The sequence below is a fragment of the Bactrocera latifrons genome, unplaced genomic scaffold, assembly GCF_001853355.1.
Source record: "Bactrocera latifrons isolate USDA-ARS-PBARC rearing strain unplaced genomic scaffold, ASM185335v1 scaffold_340, whole genome shotgun sequence".
In the NCBI taxonomy this organism is placed as follows: Eukaryota; Metazoa; Arthropoda; class Insecta; order Diptera; family Tephritidae; genus Bactrocera; species Bactrocera latifrons.
Window position 1 is genome coordinate 144097 of NW_017536980.1, and position 23189 is coordinate 167285.

A 23189-nucleotide genomic window follows, 5' to 3' on the forward strand; every position below is an offset into this window, starting at 1 on the left:
AAAAAAATTTTTTTTTTTTGCATTTTCTGTTCCCTTATAACCTTAGAATTAATGGAGAAACCCATTGGAAGGTTTCGAAACAGGACTAAAAATAAATACCGCTCGACGTTCGGAGCGCTCGAAGTGCACACCTCCGATTTTAAACGCGTTTTTCTCAAAACACACATTTTTAAACTGGCAGACATAATTCCGGTCAAACTACTGAACCGATTTGCTTAATTTTTTTTTAATGTTCACAAAACGTCTGGCTTTTATCCCTACTATATTTTTTATAATTGATTGACAAAATTATGACAAAATTAATGCAAAACAACGTGGAAACAAATTAAAAAAAAAAAAAACAAGTTAAAACTTTTTTATTTATCGTGTCTGACTCATTTACCCGGCCATTTCTCTGACAGCTTTCATCAAACAATTCCGAAAAAATTTGTTTATATAGTCCACGATATACCTCATGATATGTGATAAAAGTTCTGTTGTAGAATAAAAATTTCTATAAAAAAATTTAACAAAAAACAAGTAAGGAGGGGCTAAGTTCGGGTGTCACCGAACATTTCTCGCACGATAAAGTGATAATCGAGATTTCAGGCGTGAAAGGTGGGCGTGGTTATTATCCGATTTCTTCCATTTTTTAACTGTATATGGAAATGCCTAAACGAAACGACTCTATACACTTTGGTTGACATAGCTATAGTAGCTTTGGAGATACATATGTACAAAAAAGTTAGTAGGGGGCAACTTTGTTGCGAGAGTATAAAAAAAAGGCCAGATTACCCTACTGACCCCTTAATATTTTTTTAGAAAAGTTGTTTAGCAACTTTTGGAAGATGGAGATTGAAAACAGAAGTTTATAACTGCACAGACGTCAAAAGGTATTGACCCTAAATGAAGAGTGTATAATTTCATAAACTGTTTAATAAAATAAAGTAGTTGTACTCAAATTGCACTCAAAAACGTAATTGCTTAGTGAACGACCCAATAGAGCAATATGAAAATATGAAAATGCATTCCATTCATATCGCAAAGAGCAAAAACACGAATGCAGGAACGTTGGTGTTTTATTTAAATATATGTATTGTAACCCATGCAACAAACGATTGTCGTTAATTTGATCAGCAAAGCCCTCCCTCGATACCGTTGTACACTTAGCAAAGCTTTTTATGGAAGAAGAAATTTATACTCATACAAAAGAGTACAAATATTAGAAGCAGATGGTATATATTGAAGAAATACCCAACATAGAAGGTAAAGGTATTTCAAGCGAAATAAAACGGAGTCAATGAGTTTTGAGGGACGCTCACAAGTGGAAATTCCGCACCTAAACATATAAATTTATATATCAAGCATCGCACTTAAAAACATCAACTAGGGGAAATTCAAACGAGCCAGCCTGGAAAAATAACCGTTAAGGTAAAACGGGAGGTAAACTCATATGCAACGTAAATTAGATAAGATAAATGTTAAATAAAAGCAATGAATTCGAGCTAGCAGAGAGCATTAAGAACGTCGCAGGTAGGTGAGAATGTGTGGGTAATCGGGAAAAATGAATGGAGGAAAAAATGTTGCAGCAAACTGAAGTCACTTCAACTGTATGACAGATCAGTTTTCATTCGTATGAAAATTTCGAAGAGGCAGCACAGTTTATTTACATTTACATATTCAAAAGGAACTTTCATTTTGGTTATTTAATAAAAATACCTAACGATTACCCTCCTCCCGCCAACCGACGCGAAGGTCGCAATCCGAGAACGAGCGGAATTAGCCGAGTCATAAAAGGCAAGAGAGTTTTAAGCGTTGCGATCTTAATCTGCTAAGTTACACAAACAAAAATAAATAATAGAAACAGCCAAAATTAAGAATTAAATTAAAGTAAGTTTTCTATTTATTTTTGTTACTTGTTAAGAGTAGATAAAATAATTTTTTAATGATAAAGAGTGAGTCTGTTAGATCAAATGTGCTGGAATGAGAATTGAAATCATGACATATAAGGCGGAATGGTTCGTTAACTCAAATTTTGTTTTGGAAAATTTTAAAAGTAAGGGTCTAAACTGCCTGGTAGAGCGAGCGGGAACGTTAAAATTAATATCAGATAATAGAGATGAGCTACAGACTCACCCATTCATGAGTTTTACAAGAAATATTATACCAAGCATCTCCGTACGACTAGCGAGTGTCGGGAGGTTTATAAGTTTTAAATGGTTAGTGTGAGGGGGGAGATTTAAACTGGAATCCTTATGCAAATGATTTAAGGCAAAAAGTAAAAATTGTTTTTGAACGGACTCTAACTTATCCGAATGAACTTGGTAACTAGGGTACCAAACCACAGAAGCATACTCTAATATAGGCCTCACCAAAGATGTAAAAAGAATTTTTGTGGTAAGTGGATCTTCAAATTCTTTAGACCAACGTTTAGCAAAACTAAGAATGGTAATGATTTACTTTATCAAAAGCTTTACTAAAATCTGTGGTTAACATAATATTTAAATGAATTATTTTAAAGTTAACTGTCTGTCTATCCGTCTGTCCGTCTGTAACTTAAGTAAAAATTTTTATCCTGATGGAACTTGGTGTGCAGGTGCCTGGCACAAAAAATAAACGTAGATAGGCATAATCGAGCTACTGTCACGCCGAACGCCATTAACCGAAAACAAATAAAGTGTGTAGGCACTAAATTAAGACATAAAATTTTAATTTGACACAGGGGATCGCAGTAGCAAGGGGCACCTGGGGGCAAAAAATTTTGAAAAAGTGGGCGTAGCCACTACCTCTAATAAGTATAATGTACATATCTGCTAAATGCAAATTTGATAAGCCCGAATATTAGGGTATAAGATGATAAGCACTTTTATCGACAGTATGAAAAGGAATGAAATCGTAAGATGACCCCACTCACCCCCATATAACGGTACTGTACAAAACTACTAATAGTGCAATAAATCAATAACTAATTATGACAGAATCATTAAATTTTACCTCCGAGATGGTATTAGAATGTTTTATGAGAGGCGGTGTGAAAATTTGACAATGGATGTGGTACCGCTCACTTTTTGGTGAAATCCCATATCTCAGGACCCGACCAACCAATTTCGCCTAAATTTAGTACGTGTAATTTTTTTAACGTTTCTATGTTACAGTGTGAAAATAGATAAAATCGGACCACAACCACGCCTACTTCCCATTTAACACAATTTAATTCTTTGACTTTCCAGTGCACAAATCAAGAAGTAATTAATGTAATGTGATAAAATTTGTAATTCTCTGACAGTGATGTGTCTATATGTCAAAAATTGGTTGAATCGGGTTAATACTCCCTGAGCCCTCATATACCTAATATAAAGATTTTTGAATTTAAAGGTGATTTGTGCTGGATACATCAAACAGTATTTGAGTTATCTCAATGAAATTGAGAGAGCGTGTTTTAATCCTGACAGTATGTCTTTGTGCCAAAAATGGATGCATTTGAGCGAAAATTTGTCATAGCCCTCTTAGAACCATTACCAGAATTTTCGAGCATCCGATTGACTTTGCCTTATATGATTCATGATTGGATGTGAAGAATCTTAATGACCATAGTTAATAGATAATATAATATAGGGTCTATAGTAACTCTACTCCCATATATATACTTCATTTAATGGCTTTCGTTTTTCTAACAAATCTTATGCCCGGTGTTTAAATTGATTTTCATAATGGGGTTAAGATATTAGTAAAATCGTCTTGACATCTTTTGCGGATGTGATAAAAAATGTGTGTATCCGAGCATCTTCGAATTGATATTCCTTTGGGCGTCAACTTATTACTCTAAACTACGAAGGTTGCCTTTTCTCTTACCAGATGAGAGAACAAAAAAAATATGTATATTCCATTAAGATTTATATACGTTTGCATGCGGTTGAACCAATTTCGATCAGGTTTATTTTTTAAACGTGAAAAAGATTTTTACAGTCAAATTTCCATGCAATATTTCCATGCAAAGTTTCCAGATTGCAATACTAGTGTTGTCAAATTGTGGAATATGAAAAAAAACCTAGGTACATAGCTATTTAGAGTTGCAAAGAAATGCCAACTCTTTATTTTTTTACTCACTGCAGTATTTCAAATCGTGATACAAATTTAATATCGCATCAAACTCCAATGGGGAAGTGCACATCAGCAACTTTCAGAGTTGCATTTACATAGAACCTCAGATAACCAAATAAAAAGCTTCTAATTTCTTCCTTGGTGTATTTTATTTCATAGTTCAAACAGTACCATCTTGGGGAGAGAAAGACGTATGCAAATCTCAGATCGTTATCTCCAAAACTGTGGGAGTTAATTTACATATATATAGACGATTTTATGTGGTCTCTAGCTTTTCCTTCAGGCTGTACCCACTTCTTTTATGTACTCTGTTCAGGGTATAAATATGAAATACAAAACTATTAATGTTATAAGTATTTATACAAGGGCACATACTTGTGTATGTCACAATAATTCAATAGAATTCTAAGTAGGTAACATCGACTGCTGGTTTAAAAGTTTCGAATGAATGTTTGCTAAGCAGCAAAATTACCCACCTACTCGTCGAATTGTTGAAAAACTCGATTGAACTTTTTCTTTGTTCAAGTGGCAATACGATAAAAAGCCGATTGAAGTAATGAAAATATTACTGCCATTCAGGCAAGTGTTGCTGAAGACCGCAATTGCAAGATGCTTTTAAGAATTGGGACTGCCTCAAATCACAATCTGGTGGATTTTAAGAATAGATTTGGACTTGCATCCGTTTAAAATTGCAAGAAAAATCCACAAATTATTCATTCATTATTCTCTTAAATTGACAGTTTGGTGTGTTTTTGCTCTTGTGGGTGTAGATCAAAGATACTCAGCTTTTTATGGCCACAATTGGAAGAAGGCTACGTGCCACATAACACGTGCTACAACCGAAATAGTACATTGAATGGGCTCCAAGAAGTTGTGATTTAACACCAAAAGGTTGTGGTCGTTGGTTTTTAGCAATAAAGCAGACTTTCTTCAAGCCTTTGAAGTCAATATTGAACGTGCTATTTGGAGGCAATTTGAATGATATTATATTCAGAACGTTATTATATCGTTTCTATTATTATGAATATTAAATAAAAAAACATTTCAACTTCCTAAACGATTTTGTTTTTTTTTTAGGAAATAATATCGCTATTATTGGAATATCTGTATATCATCTGGTGGTGTAATCTTACGCCATGCCATCTTTGTTATGTTACGTCATGTTTATAATATTTCACTTAATTTTTCCTATTTATAGGCGAATTAATTAAATTTTGTTTAAGAATATCGGAGCATACAGCTGATGCAGATATTTTCTTTATTTTTTTATTATTTTATACAAGATTGTTTATGTAGGGTTTCTTTTATACTTCGTGAAGTTAGACATTTTTAATTTTATACATACTAAGAACGGTTTGACATACGAGCACTATTTGTGCTGTTGACAGTAACTTGAAATATTCGTAACGGCCAAAAATGGAATTAAATCGCAAACACTTTAGCGCGATTATTTTTCCCAACTTTGGACGCAGATTATCTCAGAAACAGTGCAACGATGAATATAATTGGTGATGATGCACTATAAAGAGACAGTGTTTATCGGTGGTGTGGTGAATTCAGTCCAGGTCGTAAGGTCATGAAGATCGTCCAAAATCTATTGGTGCTCCGAATACTATTAACGCTGTGTGGAGTAATATTTTCAGATGGTCATGCGATCTATCGTGAGATTGAGACAACTTTAGGCATTGCTGGGGCTAGAACCCATTCAATATTGCACGGACATTTGGCTTGAATCAATTTTTTATCACGTTGGTTCTCACTCAAATTGTCTTTCGCCTCAAACAAGGCTCTTGTCAGATAGTCGAGAGAAATGTTAAAAAATTAAATAGCAATGCTTGGAAACACATGTACGAAATCGTAATTGGTGATGACACGTGTCACATTTACCTGAAGAAATCAAGAAAACAAAGCGGCGAAGACGGACCACTCTTCATGCCGAACTCCCTTCATCTGAACTCCCACACATCTGTCTACAACTGTTCTTTTAAGCACTCAAGATATCGATTTGAATAGTAATCCTCTGAATATTCCTGACTTGCCACATAATAACTTTTTTTTATTCGAGTTCGAAAAAATAAATTAAGAGGTCAACGGTTCTCGACAAAGAGACTGTTCTTGCATTAAGAATGAATATTTTGTCAGAGTAGCAGAAGTGCTTCAACAATTGAGAGAGCACTAAGTTTTTGAAGGAAACTTCTTTATTTGTGAAGGTATGCCAGTTTCGGTGCAACCGAAGCTAATACTTTCCTTGCACTTTAATTTTTATACTCTCGCAACAAAGTTGCTAAAGAGAGTATTTTAGTTTTGTTCACATAACGGTTGTTTGTAAGTCCTAAAACTAAATGAATCAGATATGGGGTTATATATACCAAAGTGATCAGGGTGACGAGTAGAGTTGAAATCCGGATGTCTGTCTGTCCGTCTGTCCGCCTGTCCGTCCGTCCGTGCAAGCTGTAACTTGAGTAAAAATTGAGATAACATGATGAAACTTGGTACACGTATTTCTTGGCTCCATAAGAAGGTTAAGTTCGAAGATGGGCAAAATCGGTTCACTGCCACGCCCACAAAATGGCGGAAACCGAAAACTTATAAAGTGTCATAGCTAAGCCATAAATAAAGATATTAAAATGAAATTTGGCACAAAGGATCGCATTAGGGATTGGCATATTTGGACGTAATTATTTTGGAAAAGTGGGCGTGGCCCCGCCCCCTTCTAACTTTTTTGTACATATCTCGAAAACTACTATAGCTATGTCAACCAAACTGTATAGAGTCGTTTCGTTTAGGCATTTCCATATACAGTTCAAAAATGGGATAATAACCACGCCCACTTCCCATACAAAGGTTATATTGAAAATCACTAAAAGTGCGTTAACCGACTAACTAAGCTGCATCCAGGCATTTTTTAAAAATTAAAAATGGGCGTGGCGTCGCCCACTTATGGACCAAAAACCATATCTCAGGAAGTACTCTACCGATTTCAATAAAATTCGGTATATAATATTTTCTTAACACCCTGATGACATGTACAAAATATGGGTGAAATCGGTTCACAACCACGCCTGAATTCTCGATTATCACTTTATCATGCGAGAGTATAAAATGTTCGGTGACACCCCAACTTAGCCCTTCCTTACTTGTTTGTATCTATTTTTAATAAAATCACTTCTCCCCAACATTGCCACACTCTACATGCAAAGTCAACTAACTATCGCCAGTCAGCAAATGCAAATAAATAAATTTCAGTGCAAATATGCAAAACGTACACATAATACATTCTGCATCTGCATAGCAGATGTGCGCTTTAGAAAAATAAGTATTTTAATATAATAGTTTTCAAATGAATGACGAATATTTTATTTTTTCGGTTGCCTTCATTACCTCAATGCTAGAATCTATATGTGTTTTTTTTTAATGAATATGTGGATATTGTTTTTCAAAACTCGGTTTATTTTGCGTTCAGATCTTGCGCTCATTGCATTGCAGCAGTGCACATTATATGAATTTCGGCGAGACTTGCGCTGCGATTTTTTGCGCAATAACAATAACAACAAAAATGGCTTTAGTTAGACGATGCAAAAATATTTTCCCACAGTTTTAGAGTGCTTCTGATCCACCTGCCAGCCAGCTGCTGCTGAGCTACTATTAACTCGCTCTCGTTTTGCTCCTCTTTTCGAAGTCTTACTTCCCAACTCTCTCTCTATGGCTTTTTGGCTAACAAAATAGACGAACTTTTCTTCCGACCTTTATTATCAACGAGTTATATCACTATATCATGATATGACCGAAAGTGTAATAAAGCTTTTTATTATGCCATTTCGCATCTCATTATGACTATATCGATACTCAGCTTATGCGAAACTTTTGCGTGTTTCTCGCTGTGCAACGCAAACACACACTATACGACATCGACACATGTTCTTAGATGCAATTCATTGTAAAACGAATTGAGCCGTTCGACCTAACTTTTGTGCTGAAGCTTTCTACTTAAAAGATAAATGCTACTGTAGCATACTTTTTAGCGTTGCGTGCGTTTACCTGCAACAATTGAAATTATAGGTACACATATTCACGCACCCAGTATTTATTGTCGCTTGTTGGCACCGATTTCCCGTGAATTACTATATTGAGTTTTTCGCAGCGAATACCATTGGGCTTTTTGTGGGTATGTATGCCAGCAATTTGCATTTGCGCCTTTGTGTATGCGCAACGAGTGATTTCAAAAACACTTAAACTAATGAAAAGTAGCAAATGGCTTTATTTTCCGTGAAGTAGTTGGTCAAACTGGATATATGTTAGATGTGAAGAGTAATAAAAATTAATGGAGAACATAAACTGTATTTTAAATAAATAAGTCAGGAAAAAAATTTACCATGATTCAATTAGATCGTTTTTGAAAATACAGGAACAACAGTTCACAGAGTTAGGTTAAGGTTACCGTTATAGGACGTCGAATTTAAGTTTGGCAAAAGAATGTTACCAACTAGTAGTATTTACTACAAGTAATTCTAACTAAAGCAATAACTTCTACCTGATCCTTACTGACGAAGTTCCGTGGAAGGATCAACTCATAATCAATCACAAGACTTTACCCTTGAGCATGTTGAGAGAGTTTTTCTACCCAGAATTATGCCGAATGAGAATTTCTTTCAACTCTGTGTGGTTTCAGCAAGATGGTGCAGCTCCTCACATAGCCCAACCAATAAGCTGATATCCAGAAATTCCACATTCCGTTGGCTACCCAGGTCGCCTGACCTAACTGCACCTGACTTTTTCTTGTGGGGTTATTGCAAACTCTCCAAGCAGTAATGAACAACTTTTTGGTAAGATGCCGCACATGCATCAACGAGCAGGGGGCATTTAAATTCCATTATTTTTAAAACTGATTAAGCTATATTTAATAAAATTGAATGAGCTTTAACATGAATAAAAGAAAAATGAAATCCATACACTGAAAAAAAATATTTTTTGAGTTTTTTAATGTAGCGAAATTCATCAGCCACCCTGTAGATATGAGAGCGAATATAAGTTTAGTGGATTCTGAATTAATCGAATTTCGAAAAATCCCACTTAAAAATAATATAACAATCAGAACAGTAACAATCAAGGAAATAATTACCCATGAAGTGGATACGAAAGCACCAGAAGAATTCAATTTACCTGAAAATGCGTATATAAGATGGCGATCGACATCGTTAAAAAAGAGAAAATATACTGCAGAAGAGCAAATAAATTCTAAATTATATAGAATCCACCCCAGCATGAAAAAGAAATTAGAAAGAAATCAGAGAAATGGAGGAGCAAGGAATTATAAGGAAAAGTAATTCTCGATATTTCAGCCCTTTAATAGTAATCCCAAAGAAAATGAATAATTCAAGGAAAAGAAAGTACAGGATAGTAATAGATTATAGAAAGTTGAATGAGGTAACTATAGATGATAAATATCCTCTACCTAATATTGATTCAATTTTATATAAATTAGGACGAGCCCAATATTTAACTACACTAGACTTAGCAAAAGGTTATCATCAAATTACGATCAAAGAGAAAGATAGGTGTAAAACAGTGTTCATAACAGCTTTTTAGGTATAACAGGTTATTATAAGAAATTTGTTAAGGACTATTTAAAGGTAGCACAACCAATTACAAAATATCTAAAAAAGGAGTCCGAATTAATATAAAAGATCCTTCATATATAGAAGCATTCGAAAAACTTAAACGATTAATWAGCTCGCATCTAATTTTACGGTATCCAAATTTTGAAAATGTATTTACATTAACTACAGATGCATCAAATTATGCAATAGAAGCATTTATATCTCACCTTATTATCTACCTTAAATAATCATGAACGAAATTATTCAGCAACTGATAAGGAATTTTTAGCAATTATTTGGAGCGTAAACTACTTTAGATCATATTTATACGGTAGAAAATTTAAGTTCGTTACAGATCATCAACGAATTAAATATTTACATTCAAAATATAGAGGGAAAGACATGTCACCAAAACATCAACGATGGTTGTTAAAATTAGGTGAATATCAATTTGAAATCGAATATATTAAAGGAAGGGAAAATAGAGTAGCAGATTTTCTTAGCAGAATACAGGATAATGAAGATGAGATAAAAGGAAATGAGGATGAAAATACCGATGAAATTTCAGAGCATAACCTAAATATAGTTAACAATTTAGATGACGATACATCAATGCAAGCAACACATTCAGAAGAAGAGAATTTACAAGATCATTTTTAAATAAAGAAGGAGATACTTAATAAATATAAAACCCAAATTATTTTGACAAACAACAATACAGAATAACTAAAACAGATACATGGAAAAAGAATTATTTTTATTTGAGAGTATAATTTCGATAGACTGAGTGAAATATCTAAAAAATATATAACAGAAGGAAAAGTAGGAATTTATTCGGAATTATCCGAGCGACAGTACAATGTAGGACAAGAAAAACTAATAGAAATGTTTTCAAATGATAAACAATTAGAATTTATAAAGAGAACAATGAGAGCACAAGATATAGAAACAGAAGTGGAAGCTGTCAAACAAATTTCGTTGTATCACATTAGAGAAAGTATGCTTTCGGGCATACAAGAAACATATAATCAACTCATAAATAGAATTTATTATCCTAAATTAAGAGAGTTAGTACAAATAATAATTAACCAATGCGAAATATGTCAAGAAGTATAATATTATAGGAGACCTATTAAACAAAAATTTTTTAATACATAAACGCCTACGAAGAATAATGAAATAATCCTCTTAGACACCTATGTAATAAAAAGATTCCATTTTTTAACAACTATAGACAAATTTTACAAATATGGAGTAGCATATCCTTTAACTGATAGAAATCACTTTTCATTCATCGAACAATTAGAAGACTATTTTACCAAAATGGGAAAACCGAAGAAAATAGTAGCTGACAATGAATTTAATGCTAAAAGAACTAAGGAATTCTTAAATACTGAAAATATAGAACTCCATTTAACCAAACCCAACAGTCATACGGGTAATGCAGACATTGAAAGATTCCATAATACAATTTCAGAAAAATTTAGAATGTTATATAAATTAAATAAAAATGTATCAGTTAAGCAGCTAATTTAAAAAGCTATTAGGAGTTATAATGATAGATTTCATTCTACAAACAAATTCACACCCAACGAGGTACATAACAATAAAGTAGATAAAGAGATAGTAAGAAAAAATTCAGAATAGCAAAAAGAAAGGACAATCAACCAACTAAGTAGGAACAGGGAATACTATACAGAACAAAGAACGGAAGGATTTATAAATAATTATAAAGCAGTTAGGCACGAGGAGATGTAGAAAACAAAACTTAGAAAAAATCCATACTAGCAATACATATAAAAAGACCTTTAAAATTTACAGATTTGGATAATGCGGACAGCTTTAATGACACAACATTGTGACGGGACAATAGATTTGACAGAAATATAGGAGCAAAACGGATTCATAGATTTACAGATGAGAGATCAAGCAATACCAAAAGATAGCGATAGTACTACATATTATTGACACTCAACAATTTGAAAATATTATTAATGCTATGACAGAGTTAAAAAGTAAAATAGAACACATACAAGAAAAAGTTGTATCCGCTAAATATAGGATAATATACCCAAATATTTTAACTAATAAAGAAATTGTAAAATATAACATCGATTATAATAAGCTAAAATATCTACAACCAGGAACAGTAATTCTAAATAATACATTTCTAGTATTTGGAATAAAAATCAAGAATTACCATTAATAAGTGGAAACTATGTAATAAGGTTTAATAGTTGTTCAACTAAAATTAATGACTATTATTTTTCAAATTTTGTTGAAGATATAAAAGAAAATGTTGTAACATTAAAATATAAAACAGTCAGAAATTCAGGAAAAAAAAAAATTACTTTTGACGAAATAGTAGAAGAACATAAATCAAATATAGAAAACATTTTTAAATTGAAAATACATACGAAAATATCCAATATTTGCAACATACTAAGCAACACTACAATTATATTAGTAGCTACTGTCATTATCAAAAAACACAAATATATAAAATTGATCGCCATCAACGTCAACTCGTTTTAATCCAATTTGACGCAACGTATAATTCGCGGGACCGCTCATACATATGCAGATATGACGACGCCCAGCAGATTTTAGGATGATCGTTTGAGACCTCCTGGATTAATCCTTTAGGAGACATCTTATACTCCCTATTACTCCTAATACTTGTGTATAAATACACGTAAAATTGTATACTCGCTTTTAACATTGCATGTCATTGGAACGCGAGTACTCCTTTTAACCTCCTAATGGAGATCTCTATGATTACTGCTATAGGAGATCTCTATGATTACTYCTAAAGGAGATCTCTATGATTACTGATATAGGAGATCTCTATGATTACTACTATAGGAGATTCTATGATAATAATCCTAAAGGAGATCTCTATGATAAATCCTATATTATTTTCAACCTGTAATTATTTTAACAAAAACCAATTTTTATAATTTTATTTTTTTTTAGAGTTTTTTAATTAAATGAATGTACATGAAATCTATTATTATTATTTTTTATATTATAAGTGTTCCTGTAGAACTGAGCCTTACATTTGAGAAACGCCTGTTTGATCTTTGCCTCAAAATGAGGGTATGAGTAATCATCTTTTAAGGCCTCTAAAAATTAAACTTGTTAAAAAAATAAGTGACATGAATTGAAATTATGTATGTATTACCTTAAAGAAATTTATTGAAAAGTGCATAATTCTTCAATGCAACTTTTTTTTTTGGCTCCACCTCAATTCACTTTTAAGAGCAGGGACTCCGCAATTAGTTCATCCAAAATTTTTGATAGGGGTCTCTTTGAAAATTTTTGCTTCAGATACGCCACCTATAATAAACTCAAACTGCTTAGTAATATCTTATCAAATGTATTTTATCATACTCATAATTCAATCCTCTTCGGTTGCAATATGTCAATAATCCGCTCCAGGAGTACAGTGTTCTGCGCCTATTTTTCCTCTAGCTTCCGTATTCTTTGTTCCATGTTTTTCTGCCAGGAGGAGGTATTTCGGGAAGTATTGGTGGACACATTGATATTTTCTCCACTTAAAATTGAAGAACTTCCGCATTCTAGGAAAAAAATGTGCTAAAGGGTTATGAAAACATATTTGCAAGAGATAAGCTTACCGAGAGAATTGAATAAAAAGTTATTTTGTGACGTCATTTTATTTATCTATAATTAAGTGTATAATATTACATTATTTTACAAGTATTATATTATGTTACTATATATTAATTTAGTAACAATGATACAAAATGGGAACAAAATGAAAGTGATCGTCTTCAGCAATTGCAAAAAGCTTACAGTAAATTATTTCGAGARGTATATTGTTGCTCTAAATCAGCTAAAACAGATGCTTTCGATATCCCTAACGCACTTTTTGAGTCTACTGGATAAGTAAATGAACTTGTTGCATCGTTAAAATATTTACCTCTAGCAACCAGCTGTTCACCCACTTTTTAAAACCCAATTATTTTAAAAACATTTAATTTCTGCGTCATGCAATAGCAATCTGGGACTTTATTGCTTAAAAAAAATTACCGAACGGGTATTTATTATAAATATTATTAACTTTTTTCCCAGTAAACAATTTTTTTTCTTCCTAGGAATAAAATTTCGCTCTGTAATGCGATTATTCAACTGTTGAGTAATATACTGAATAACTCTGTTAATGGTAGGCACCTTGCCGCGGTGCAGAGGCTTAGTCGCAAGGCATACTCGGCGCCCCCCAACCGGTGTGGGTGGTGCAGACTAGCACCAGAGTGGTCAGCTCACACAACAGGAGCCCCCCAGTTCCAAAAGGCTGAGAGACGGCGGCACGAAAGCGACCGGAGGCCAACCGTCAGCTCCGGCTCCCCCCGGTGGAGGAGGGGCGGCGCTGGTATGCGGATGCTGTCAAAGGTATCCGCATGGCTGTACTGCCTCAAAACTATCCGGCGGAGTCGCTGGAGTCGGAGCAGCTCACGGTGCTCCAAAATCTCTTCTTGGAAGAAGTATTCAGAGGCGATGAATACGCGGCGTCCTTCCTTGGGGTAGAATTTAGGGTTGCATGTTACAGGTGGACCGTATGGACGAGACAGCCAACTGGCCGCGGGAATTTGCCCCAAAGCTAGGAGGCCGGACCGGTCCTGTCCTTTGTGTAAAAAGGGCGGAGGATCTGCCGGTCATGCACAGGATGACAATGTTCCTCCCCCGCAGCGATGAGAAGCCGGACAAGTTTGCTCCGGGCTGATTAAGAACCAGAACCGGGGCCTTAGCATCGCGGTCTGGCGCGTCGTCAGGAGGCAGTTGGAAGAAAAAGGTGACCTACAAGGATGGAGATTGTATCTGTACATTGATGACGAATCGTACAGGTACGTCCGTGCTACAAGCTTCAGCATGGTGGTTATGAGGCCGCACAAACYCGTGACCACAGGGAGCAAGGAAGCAGGATGRCTGTMATCCMRCCGTGCGGCAGCGGGCCCAARCAGGACAAAACGGTGGCAAACAAGGTGGTGGAGAGGATGCAGGTGGACGAGGTGGCAAAACAACCGAGCGTAAGAGCTGAGGTGACTACGCTAGTCGCAACCGCTGACGTCCCGGTTACCCAGGAACTCCTCGAGGGACTAGGCGACCATGTGGAAAGCAGCGCGAACGACGGAGGGGATGTTGACATGACACCCCTTTCGAGCCACTACTTTAATGGCCGTGGACGTGGAAGTTGCCCACGTGAACCTGCATCACGCGGCGGGAGCTTCGGCAGTCATAACGGGCAGGTTCAAACCGGATAAGTTGGGCTTTTTACTGATCCAAGAACCTTAGGTCTATAAAAGTGAGGTCAAAGGCCTCAAGACGGTACACAACAAGGTAATCTAGGACCTCTCTAGTGAGCGACCAAGAGCATGCATAATAGTCAGGAATAATATCGACTTTTTCTGTATTTCAGAGTTCCTGAGGCAGGACTTAGCCTCGAACGAAAAATTCAAGTCTCCAGGGGTGGACGGCATCTTCCCAGCTTTTGCAGCAGGGTGAACAGCCTCTGCTACCTCACCTTGCTCGGCTGCTGAGGGAGAGCCTCGCAATGGCGTACATCCCTGACCCATGGAGGATGGCTGAAGTGATCTTCATACCCAAAGTAAGAAGGAAGGACTATTCCTTGCCCAAATCCTACAGGCCGATTAGTCTAACCTCCTTCCTACTGAAGACTATGGAAAAGATCTTCACCACAATATAAGGTCGACGGCCCTGAAGACTGCACCCCTGCATGCTGCTCAGCATGCATACAGAGCGGAAAGATCCACCAATACGGCTCTGTACCAGGTGACCCCGGAGATAGAGAGCTCACTGGAGAAAGGGGAGGTGATGATATGCGCCTTCTTAGACATCGAAAGTGCCTTCGACAACACATCTCACAAGAGTGTAGCCAGGGCGATGGAGAGAAGAAATGTGGCAGCACCGGTGCGTAGATGGATAGAAGCCGTGCTACGCACCAGGATCGCCGAGACCAGGATAGGTGAAACAAAGATTCGTCTGGGTGCGACAAGAGGCTGTCCACAGGGAGGTGTGCTATCACTTCTACTATGGAGCCTTTTCGTGGACGAACTGACAATGGGATCCGCTGAAAAGGGTATGCGGACGACATTGCGATAAATTTGCAAGAGGCAAATTTGAGGATACTCTCTGTGACCTAGTGCAACGAGGTCTAAATGTTTCAAAGGGGTGGCGCAGGGGAGTGGAACTAAACATCAACCCCTCAAAGACAACCGTAGACCCTTTCACAAGGCGCAGGTTTGAGGAACCTCACACTTGGGGGCAGAGAGATCGAGATGACTAGCGAGGTTAAATAYCTGGGTCTTACGCTGAATTCTACSCTGCGGTGGAAGCAGCATGTGAACCAAACGCTGGTCAAAGCAACAAAAGTATTAATGGTGTGCAAACGGCTGGCGGGTAAATCCTGGGGCTGTAAGCCAAAGATCGTTAGGTGGTTGTACACCATGATTGTGCGACCGATAATTACATACGGGGCGGTGTCCTGGGGATCCGTAGCGTCGCAGGCTTCGGTGGTAACGCCACTATCGAAGCTTCAGCAGCTAGCATGTGTTYGCAYGACGGCCGCTATGCGGACCTGTCCGCGGGCAGCTCTGGAGGTCCTGTTGGAACTCACATCGCTTCATATAATGATAGGTCAAGTAGCCAAGCACTCACTTCTGCAGATAACAGCAGAGGGATGCGGCAAGGGCAAGATGATCTCGTCCCAGAGGATGGAGAGGATAAGTGGCGATATTCCTATTGCCCTCCTCCCAAAGGACGACATTACCAGAACAACTCATTTCACGAAAAGATTTAAGGTTAATCTCGGTAGCAAGAGTGAGTGGAACGACTCCACTCTTGATCAAATGTTAGGAATAGCACATTGAAGTGGTACACCGACGGCTCGAAAACGTCAGAAGGAATAGGTGCGGGTACTGCAGGTCCGCGTACCAAGCTCTCCATTCCGATGGGAAGTATTCCGAGTATTTTTCAGGCTGAAGTCTTGGCTATAAGTCGGTGTACCACCGCAACTATCGCAAGGAGCGAATAGCTATACTAAGTGATAGTTAAGCTACACTAAAAGTGATCTCCTCCTATGCTGAAAAGAACCATGTGCACCTAATCTGGGTGCCCGGTCACAGGGGTATAGCCGGCAACGAACTGGCTGACGAGCTAGCCCGCTCTGCAGCCTCCACCAATATGGTTGGGCTCGAACCGTTCACTGGGGTGGGTCCCCATACTGTGAAGGAGCTGCTCCGCAAGGAAGAAAGAGTGGGCAGGGAGTGGTATTGGCAGCGAGCGCACGGTATGCGTCATGCCAAGCTGCTTGGGGGGTACAACCTGTAGAGGTTCAAATCGTTAATAAACCTCCCAAGAAACAAATTCAGGATCCTGGTCACATTTTACACCGGCCACTGCAAGCTGAAAAGGCATTTAGCTAACATGGACCTATCATCTTGCGCCAACTGTCGGTCTGGAAGCACATCCAAAGTCCTTTACACACTGCGATATAAGGAGTAAGTTATGAACATTATAACTGACTCGATCTTTGCCGTATAAATTGGCAAAATCAACATAAGCCTCTAAAAGCTTCTGGACACAGGCTAAATTACTTTCGCACATTCTTGGACAGGATATGAATCTATATGCTGTCATTGAAATCAAAAAATGCTCATAAAGATCAGCTCCAATAACATTTCTTAACAAAAAGAAACCTGTATACAATATTATTTGTCGAAATTCTGAAGCTTTCCAACGTGGCATCTCTTCAAATGGCCTCAACAATTCCAATTTTTTCATTAAGTAAATTAATGTTTAGGCATTTTTTATTCTTTTTTATCGGTTTACGAGGACATCAACCAGCTGGGCAGCGGCACCTTCCAAATTAAGGGACCGGATAATCCAGGTGCATGCCCTCAATTCGTAGTCCGTCTTCAAAAGTGGGGTCTCTCATCCGAGGCTGTTTTTGCGTTTTCATTGGAGTGGTTTTTTTTTACGTGGCGGGTAACAAACCCAGCCTTCTCACTTTAGCTCGCCTTCAAACGGATGTTTTTAGGCTACCCAGAGGATACTTGGTCAAGGACAGGAAGTCGTGAGCTACTTGAGTCATATGTAAAGGAATCGTTTCTGGCCACTCCCAAGTGAATGGCGATCAGAGAACTTTCCTCACTTGCGTGAACTTCTACACATGACTCCATCCTCCTTTAGCGGTTTACCTTTCCATATTAAAAGTAAACTTTTTTTAACCACTCTTAATCGAATAAATGCATCACATTCAAAGGGAACTGTGTATTCATGTTTACGCCACAATTTTCCAGTGGATGTGCAGCAGTATGAAATCTTGCTAAATGGAAGTTTTTTGTGGCGGTCGGCGAAACTGTGGTCAGTTCTTAAGACGCCAGAAGAGATGTTTATTTAGTCTCACAGCTTTTTGCTCACATTTGGAACATCCATATGAACACGTATGGCCAACAGTGCGACTTAAAAAAGATTTGGCTGGAGCATCACATATGATAGCTGATATTTTGATTTTATAAGATTTACCGCCATASAGCATCCCATTTTTTTAAGCTCAGAGTAATCGTCCAAAAATTTCTCCAAATATTTTTCAACTTCCCGTGGCTTTGAGCAACCAATAAAACTGCCAATAAAAAATGGTTGTGATTCACAATTTGAAATTGCTCCCAATTGTAAAGTGGCAAACCATCGCAAAAAACATCTAATACAATTGTTTCACCTACAGAATTATCGTGTTTTATTTCATTTTTCAATGCATTTTCTAAGCCAAAGTGAAAATATTCTCCAGGCGGCATGGCTATTACATTAGTATCATCTGGTTGAAAAGATTGTAAGAGCTTATTTTTTGCTATACTAGGCACATTTAAATTTTGTGAGTTTAAAATTGCAAGAAGACTMTTACATGCGGCCCTTGTTATTCGATTTTCAATTGCCCARATGGCTAACTGCTTTGAAAGTGGTTCAGCTGGCAAACAAAAATCTTCTATCACTTCTTTCGAGCCTGTACCACTTTCAACTTCTTCAAAAACTTCTTTAGAGCCTGTATCACTTTCCATTTCATTAACACTTTCCACATCATTTTCCTTTTGTGTATTATTATTTTGGTTTTGGTATAAATTATTTAATTTTTTATTCATTTAATACTCAATAGATATAAGACACTTACGTCTGCACGCTTTAATAAACAAAGTTAAAATGAACAATTGCTTGGAGACAAAAATTAACAGTTATTATTTCCCGTTAAATTGTAATTTTTGAATCAAGAGTACGATTTTTAAGCCACGAAAAATTAGAAAATCTCCTTTATTGCTCCTAAAGGAAGACAAAAGGAGATCAATACTAAAATGAAGTTAAAAAAATCACAATAGAAGTATAAAATCTCCTTTTTTGCTACTAAAGGATGACAAAAGGATGTCAACACTAAAATAAAATATAAAAAGAAACACAATATATGAACAAAATTAAAAAATCTCCCTTACTGCTCGTAAAAGAGGTCAATAGGAGGACTCCTTCATTCCTCCTTTCAGGAGATTTCGCTTTTAAATCTGCTGGGCGGTTGCATATATGCGTTCGACTGTGCATATACATACGGCTGCGCAGATAAATTGCGTTCTACTTGCGACGCAAATGATGCTGACGACGTTGGTATCGGCGTTCGCGTAACTGGGTGCACTGTTTCCCGAATGTCCGGAACTGTTGAAGTAAGGGTATGCAGTTGTGCAGTTAGTATTTCCATTCCGCCACATAACGCACTAACTAGCACCTCCAACTGCGTTCTTATCCGATCGTTCTTCAACTATGGCTCACCATTCTCCTGCTGATTTTCACCACTTGCCTGCGCTAACTCTGCGCCACATGATTCACTAGACTCCATAACCTATAACGCATATAATTTATTGATATAGCCAAGAATTTAACTTTATTATAATTTTTTGTCTTTATTTTGGAGATGATTTTGGGCAAGTGACCTCCGCAACTGGCTCGAATAAATTTTTGCAGCAATTTCATATCTGTGTGGGCAAGCAATTTTACATAACCCCACAAAAAGAGTCCAGAAGTATTAAATTGCACGATCTTGGAGGCTACGATACGAGATAATACGATCACCAAGGGTTTACTTTAACTAATTGATTGCTTCGTAGGCTGTATGGAATGCACTGAAGCCTTGTTGGAATGAAAAGGCGTCCACATCAACGTACTCCGTTTCAGATACGAAAAGTCAATAATCATGCCTCTATAGTGTTCCTCATCGATTATTTTTAATTACAATTTTAATGTACCAATCCTCTACTTATAGAGCATACAAAACCGTGACCAAAACGAGTCACGCGCTTGATGGATGTTCGGTTTCATTTGAACCTTCTTTAATACTCTGCTCCAAAACAGAGTGGTGCGCAATGTACGGACTTTATGAGGAGCCGCATTTTCTACTAAAACAAACCGATCATTGGCTGCTCGAATTACTGACTCTGCGATTATGTCGACGAAATATTAGACGCGGCGCGTGATGTAAATGTGCCTTTATTTTAGTGATAAATGTGTACGATTTGCAAGCGTAGTTCCGTAGCAATTGGCAATCCAAACGAGTGTGAATCAAGAAACAGCTGTCAAAAGCCCCAACTCCGAAAAAACAATTGCTTCATTGAAAGCTACACGTCTAAAGAAAACCTGTTACTGTGTATAGGAGATTATGATTTTGGGAATAATAACACAAATGATGAGCCGAAGTGCTCCTTTTTTTGCCACTCCGCGATTTCTAATATCATCTCAACTACGCTCGAATTTTTTATCATGATATCAACTACTACTTCAGCTGTCCATTCATCTACTTACCGCTGTCCATCCACCCCGAATTGCTCATTCTGCAAATACAGTTTTATATATGGCTGACGCGTATGCAATTTATAACGACAATTCAGTGCGCGGGGATATAGGCCAGGATATGCGGGCGATTGCACATAACAAGTTTGTAGTCGGCAATCGCGATATTCGCGCTCACAGTAGGAGCTGCAATAGAAAGAAAACAGGTGATGAATTAAATATATAACATATATGTAGGAATATAGTAAATCGGTGGCAACTCCGCCGACGGAGATGAATATGTGGGAAAGACAACGCTAATAAAAACAAGAATCAGTTCTCACGACTACTTCGGTCTCCACGAACTGTAATTTTATTCAATATTTTTGTAATAAAGTGTTTCTTTGATATCTTTACGAACTGTAATTTAATTCAATATTCCTATAAATAAAATTTAATCTAATTTTTATAACCATTGTCAAGTGTAGTTTTGGTTAAGTGCTTTAGAATGTTGGAGGAGTGTTACGGCACCGCCTTCCCACTTCCATATTAATTTTATAAATGCGAAAGTAACTCTGTCTGYCTGTTACTCTTTCACGCCTCAACGGCTGAACGGTGATTTTTGTTGGGACTTTTGCTCTTTCACATCTAAACAGCTGAACGGATTGTGATGAAATTTAGTTAGGAGATAGATAGTACATTTTTATTATTACGTAGTTAAGGCAGCTGTTAGATGTAGGTATTTGCTTAACCTATAATTCATATCTCTAGGTTTACTCAGATACGTATTATTCTTAATTTTTGCAGTCGCTTTCATTTGTTAATTCTTAATTCATGTGTAGGTTAAGTATTATTTAGCTCACATCAGGATGTTGTTTTAAGTATAAAAGGTTTGTCAGGTGAATAGTTGTTTAGGTTTACTACTTTATTGATGGATTTAGATATTTAAGTTTTAAGTAAAAAGGTTTGCTTTATCGAAGATTTTATAAAAAATTGTCAGATATTAGAGGCGCCTGAAATAGCTTCTGAGACCATAGAGCAGATTCTGGCCCGTCGGGCCTTGGATGCTGAACGCCACACATCTCCAAGGGCTTTCGAGAGTTTTACACAGACTCAGGCCCGTCAGATCTTGGATGCTGAACGCCACGCATCTCAAAAGGCCTCTGAGACCTATACGCAGACTCAGGCCCGTCATACCCTAGATGCTGAACGCCACGCATCTCAAAGGGCTTCTGAGACGTTTACGCAGACTTAGGCCCGTCAGACCTTGGATGCTGAACACCACGCATCTCAAAGTGCTTCTGAGACAGTGGAACAGACTCAGACACGTCGAGTTTTAGATGCCGAATATCACGGGCAATTGATTGCGGCAGAGACTGACGAAGATTCACAAAGACGATGTCTTTTAAATGCTGAACGGAAGGCAGAAAGATTCGTACGTTTTCAATGGATACACGGGAGGTATTTAAATGTGCTGCTTTTGAGTATGACTCTTTGACCGACTATATTAATCACCGATTGGTTATCATTGAGAGAATGGATTAAAAATGCAGATATTGTGAAGCACTGAAATGGAAAGAAGAAATTTCAGGTATGTGCTGTTCTGATAGAAAGGTTAAAATTCCATTACTTGGCGAGCCAGAGGAACCTCTTAAATCTTTACTTTTAGGGACAGAAGGGATACAACTTTCAAGTTCCTCAAATTAATCCTGAACAGGTCTTCCCTTGCATAACAAAAAGGTTTCATGCATGGATTTTTACGCCTACAACMTGATGATATGAGAAAACAACTTTAACATTTTACCAAGATTCAAGAAACTGGCCAATCAGTTTTACGTTGACATGTACGTTGAAAGCGAGAAGTTACGGTACATATCATTAAATCAAACTAAACTAAGAGCATCCATCTTCAAAACGCTGTGGCAAATGTCGCTAATTTAAATCCAAATAACATAGGTCGCATGGTCATTTTACCGTCTTCATTTGTAAATAGCCCGCGACACTTACACGAATATACTGAGGCGTCCTAAGTTTTTTTATGGGCGTACACATGGTCGCCCTGACTTATTCGTCACCTTTACTTGCAACCTAGCCTGGCCCGAAATAGTCAATGAGTAGATTCCGGGGCAAAGCACAATAAATAGATATGATGTAGTCGCAAGACTTTTTAGACTAAAAGTTAAAAAACTAATGGATGTAATGGCAGAAACATGGTCTGCCACATGCCCATATATTATAGTGGTTAAAAGATAAGTTACGCCCCGACCAAATAGATAACATAATCAGCGCTGAAATACCGGATCCTAACATTGACAAGACACTCCATGACATTATTGTAAAGAATATGATTCACGGTCCATGCGGACCCGAAAATCCACAGTGCCCATGAAAGACGGAGAATGCACAAAAAAATTTCCTCTCAAGTTAGTGAAAGAGACCGTTCACAACGACTACGGATACCCGCAGTATCTTAGGAGAGCGCCAACAGACGGAGGTCGAACAGCAACCGTGAAGCTCCGATATGGTAGCTACTTTACGGTTGATAATARTTGGGTAGTCCCCTATTCACCAATTTTATGGAGTTCAGTACGCGCCATCAAATATATCTGCAAATATATAAACAAGGGTAGTGATCAAGCTATTTTAAATTTTAGAAATACTGATCTTGCGAAT

At 37.2% G+C, this 23189-nt stretch overlaps 1 protein-coding gene across 1 annotated transcript in view; it reads right to left on the reverse strand.

Annotated features, from left to right (window-relative positions):
• The window catches only part of LOC108971439, a 147838-nt gene that overhangs the window by 24524 nt on the left and 100125 nt on the right, over positions 1-23189 (reverse strand). The window contains exon 6 of the mRNA XM_018937493.1: positions 20550-20723. Within this exon, the coding sequence (XP_018793038.1) occupies positions 20550-20723 (174 nt within the window). The remainder of the gene's footprint in view (positions 1-20549; positions 20724-23189) is intronic.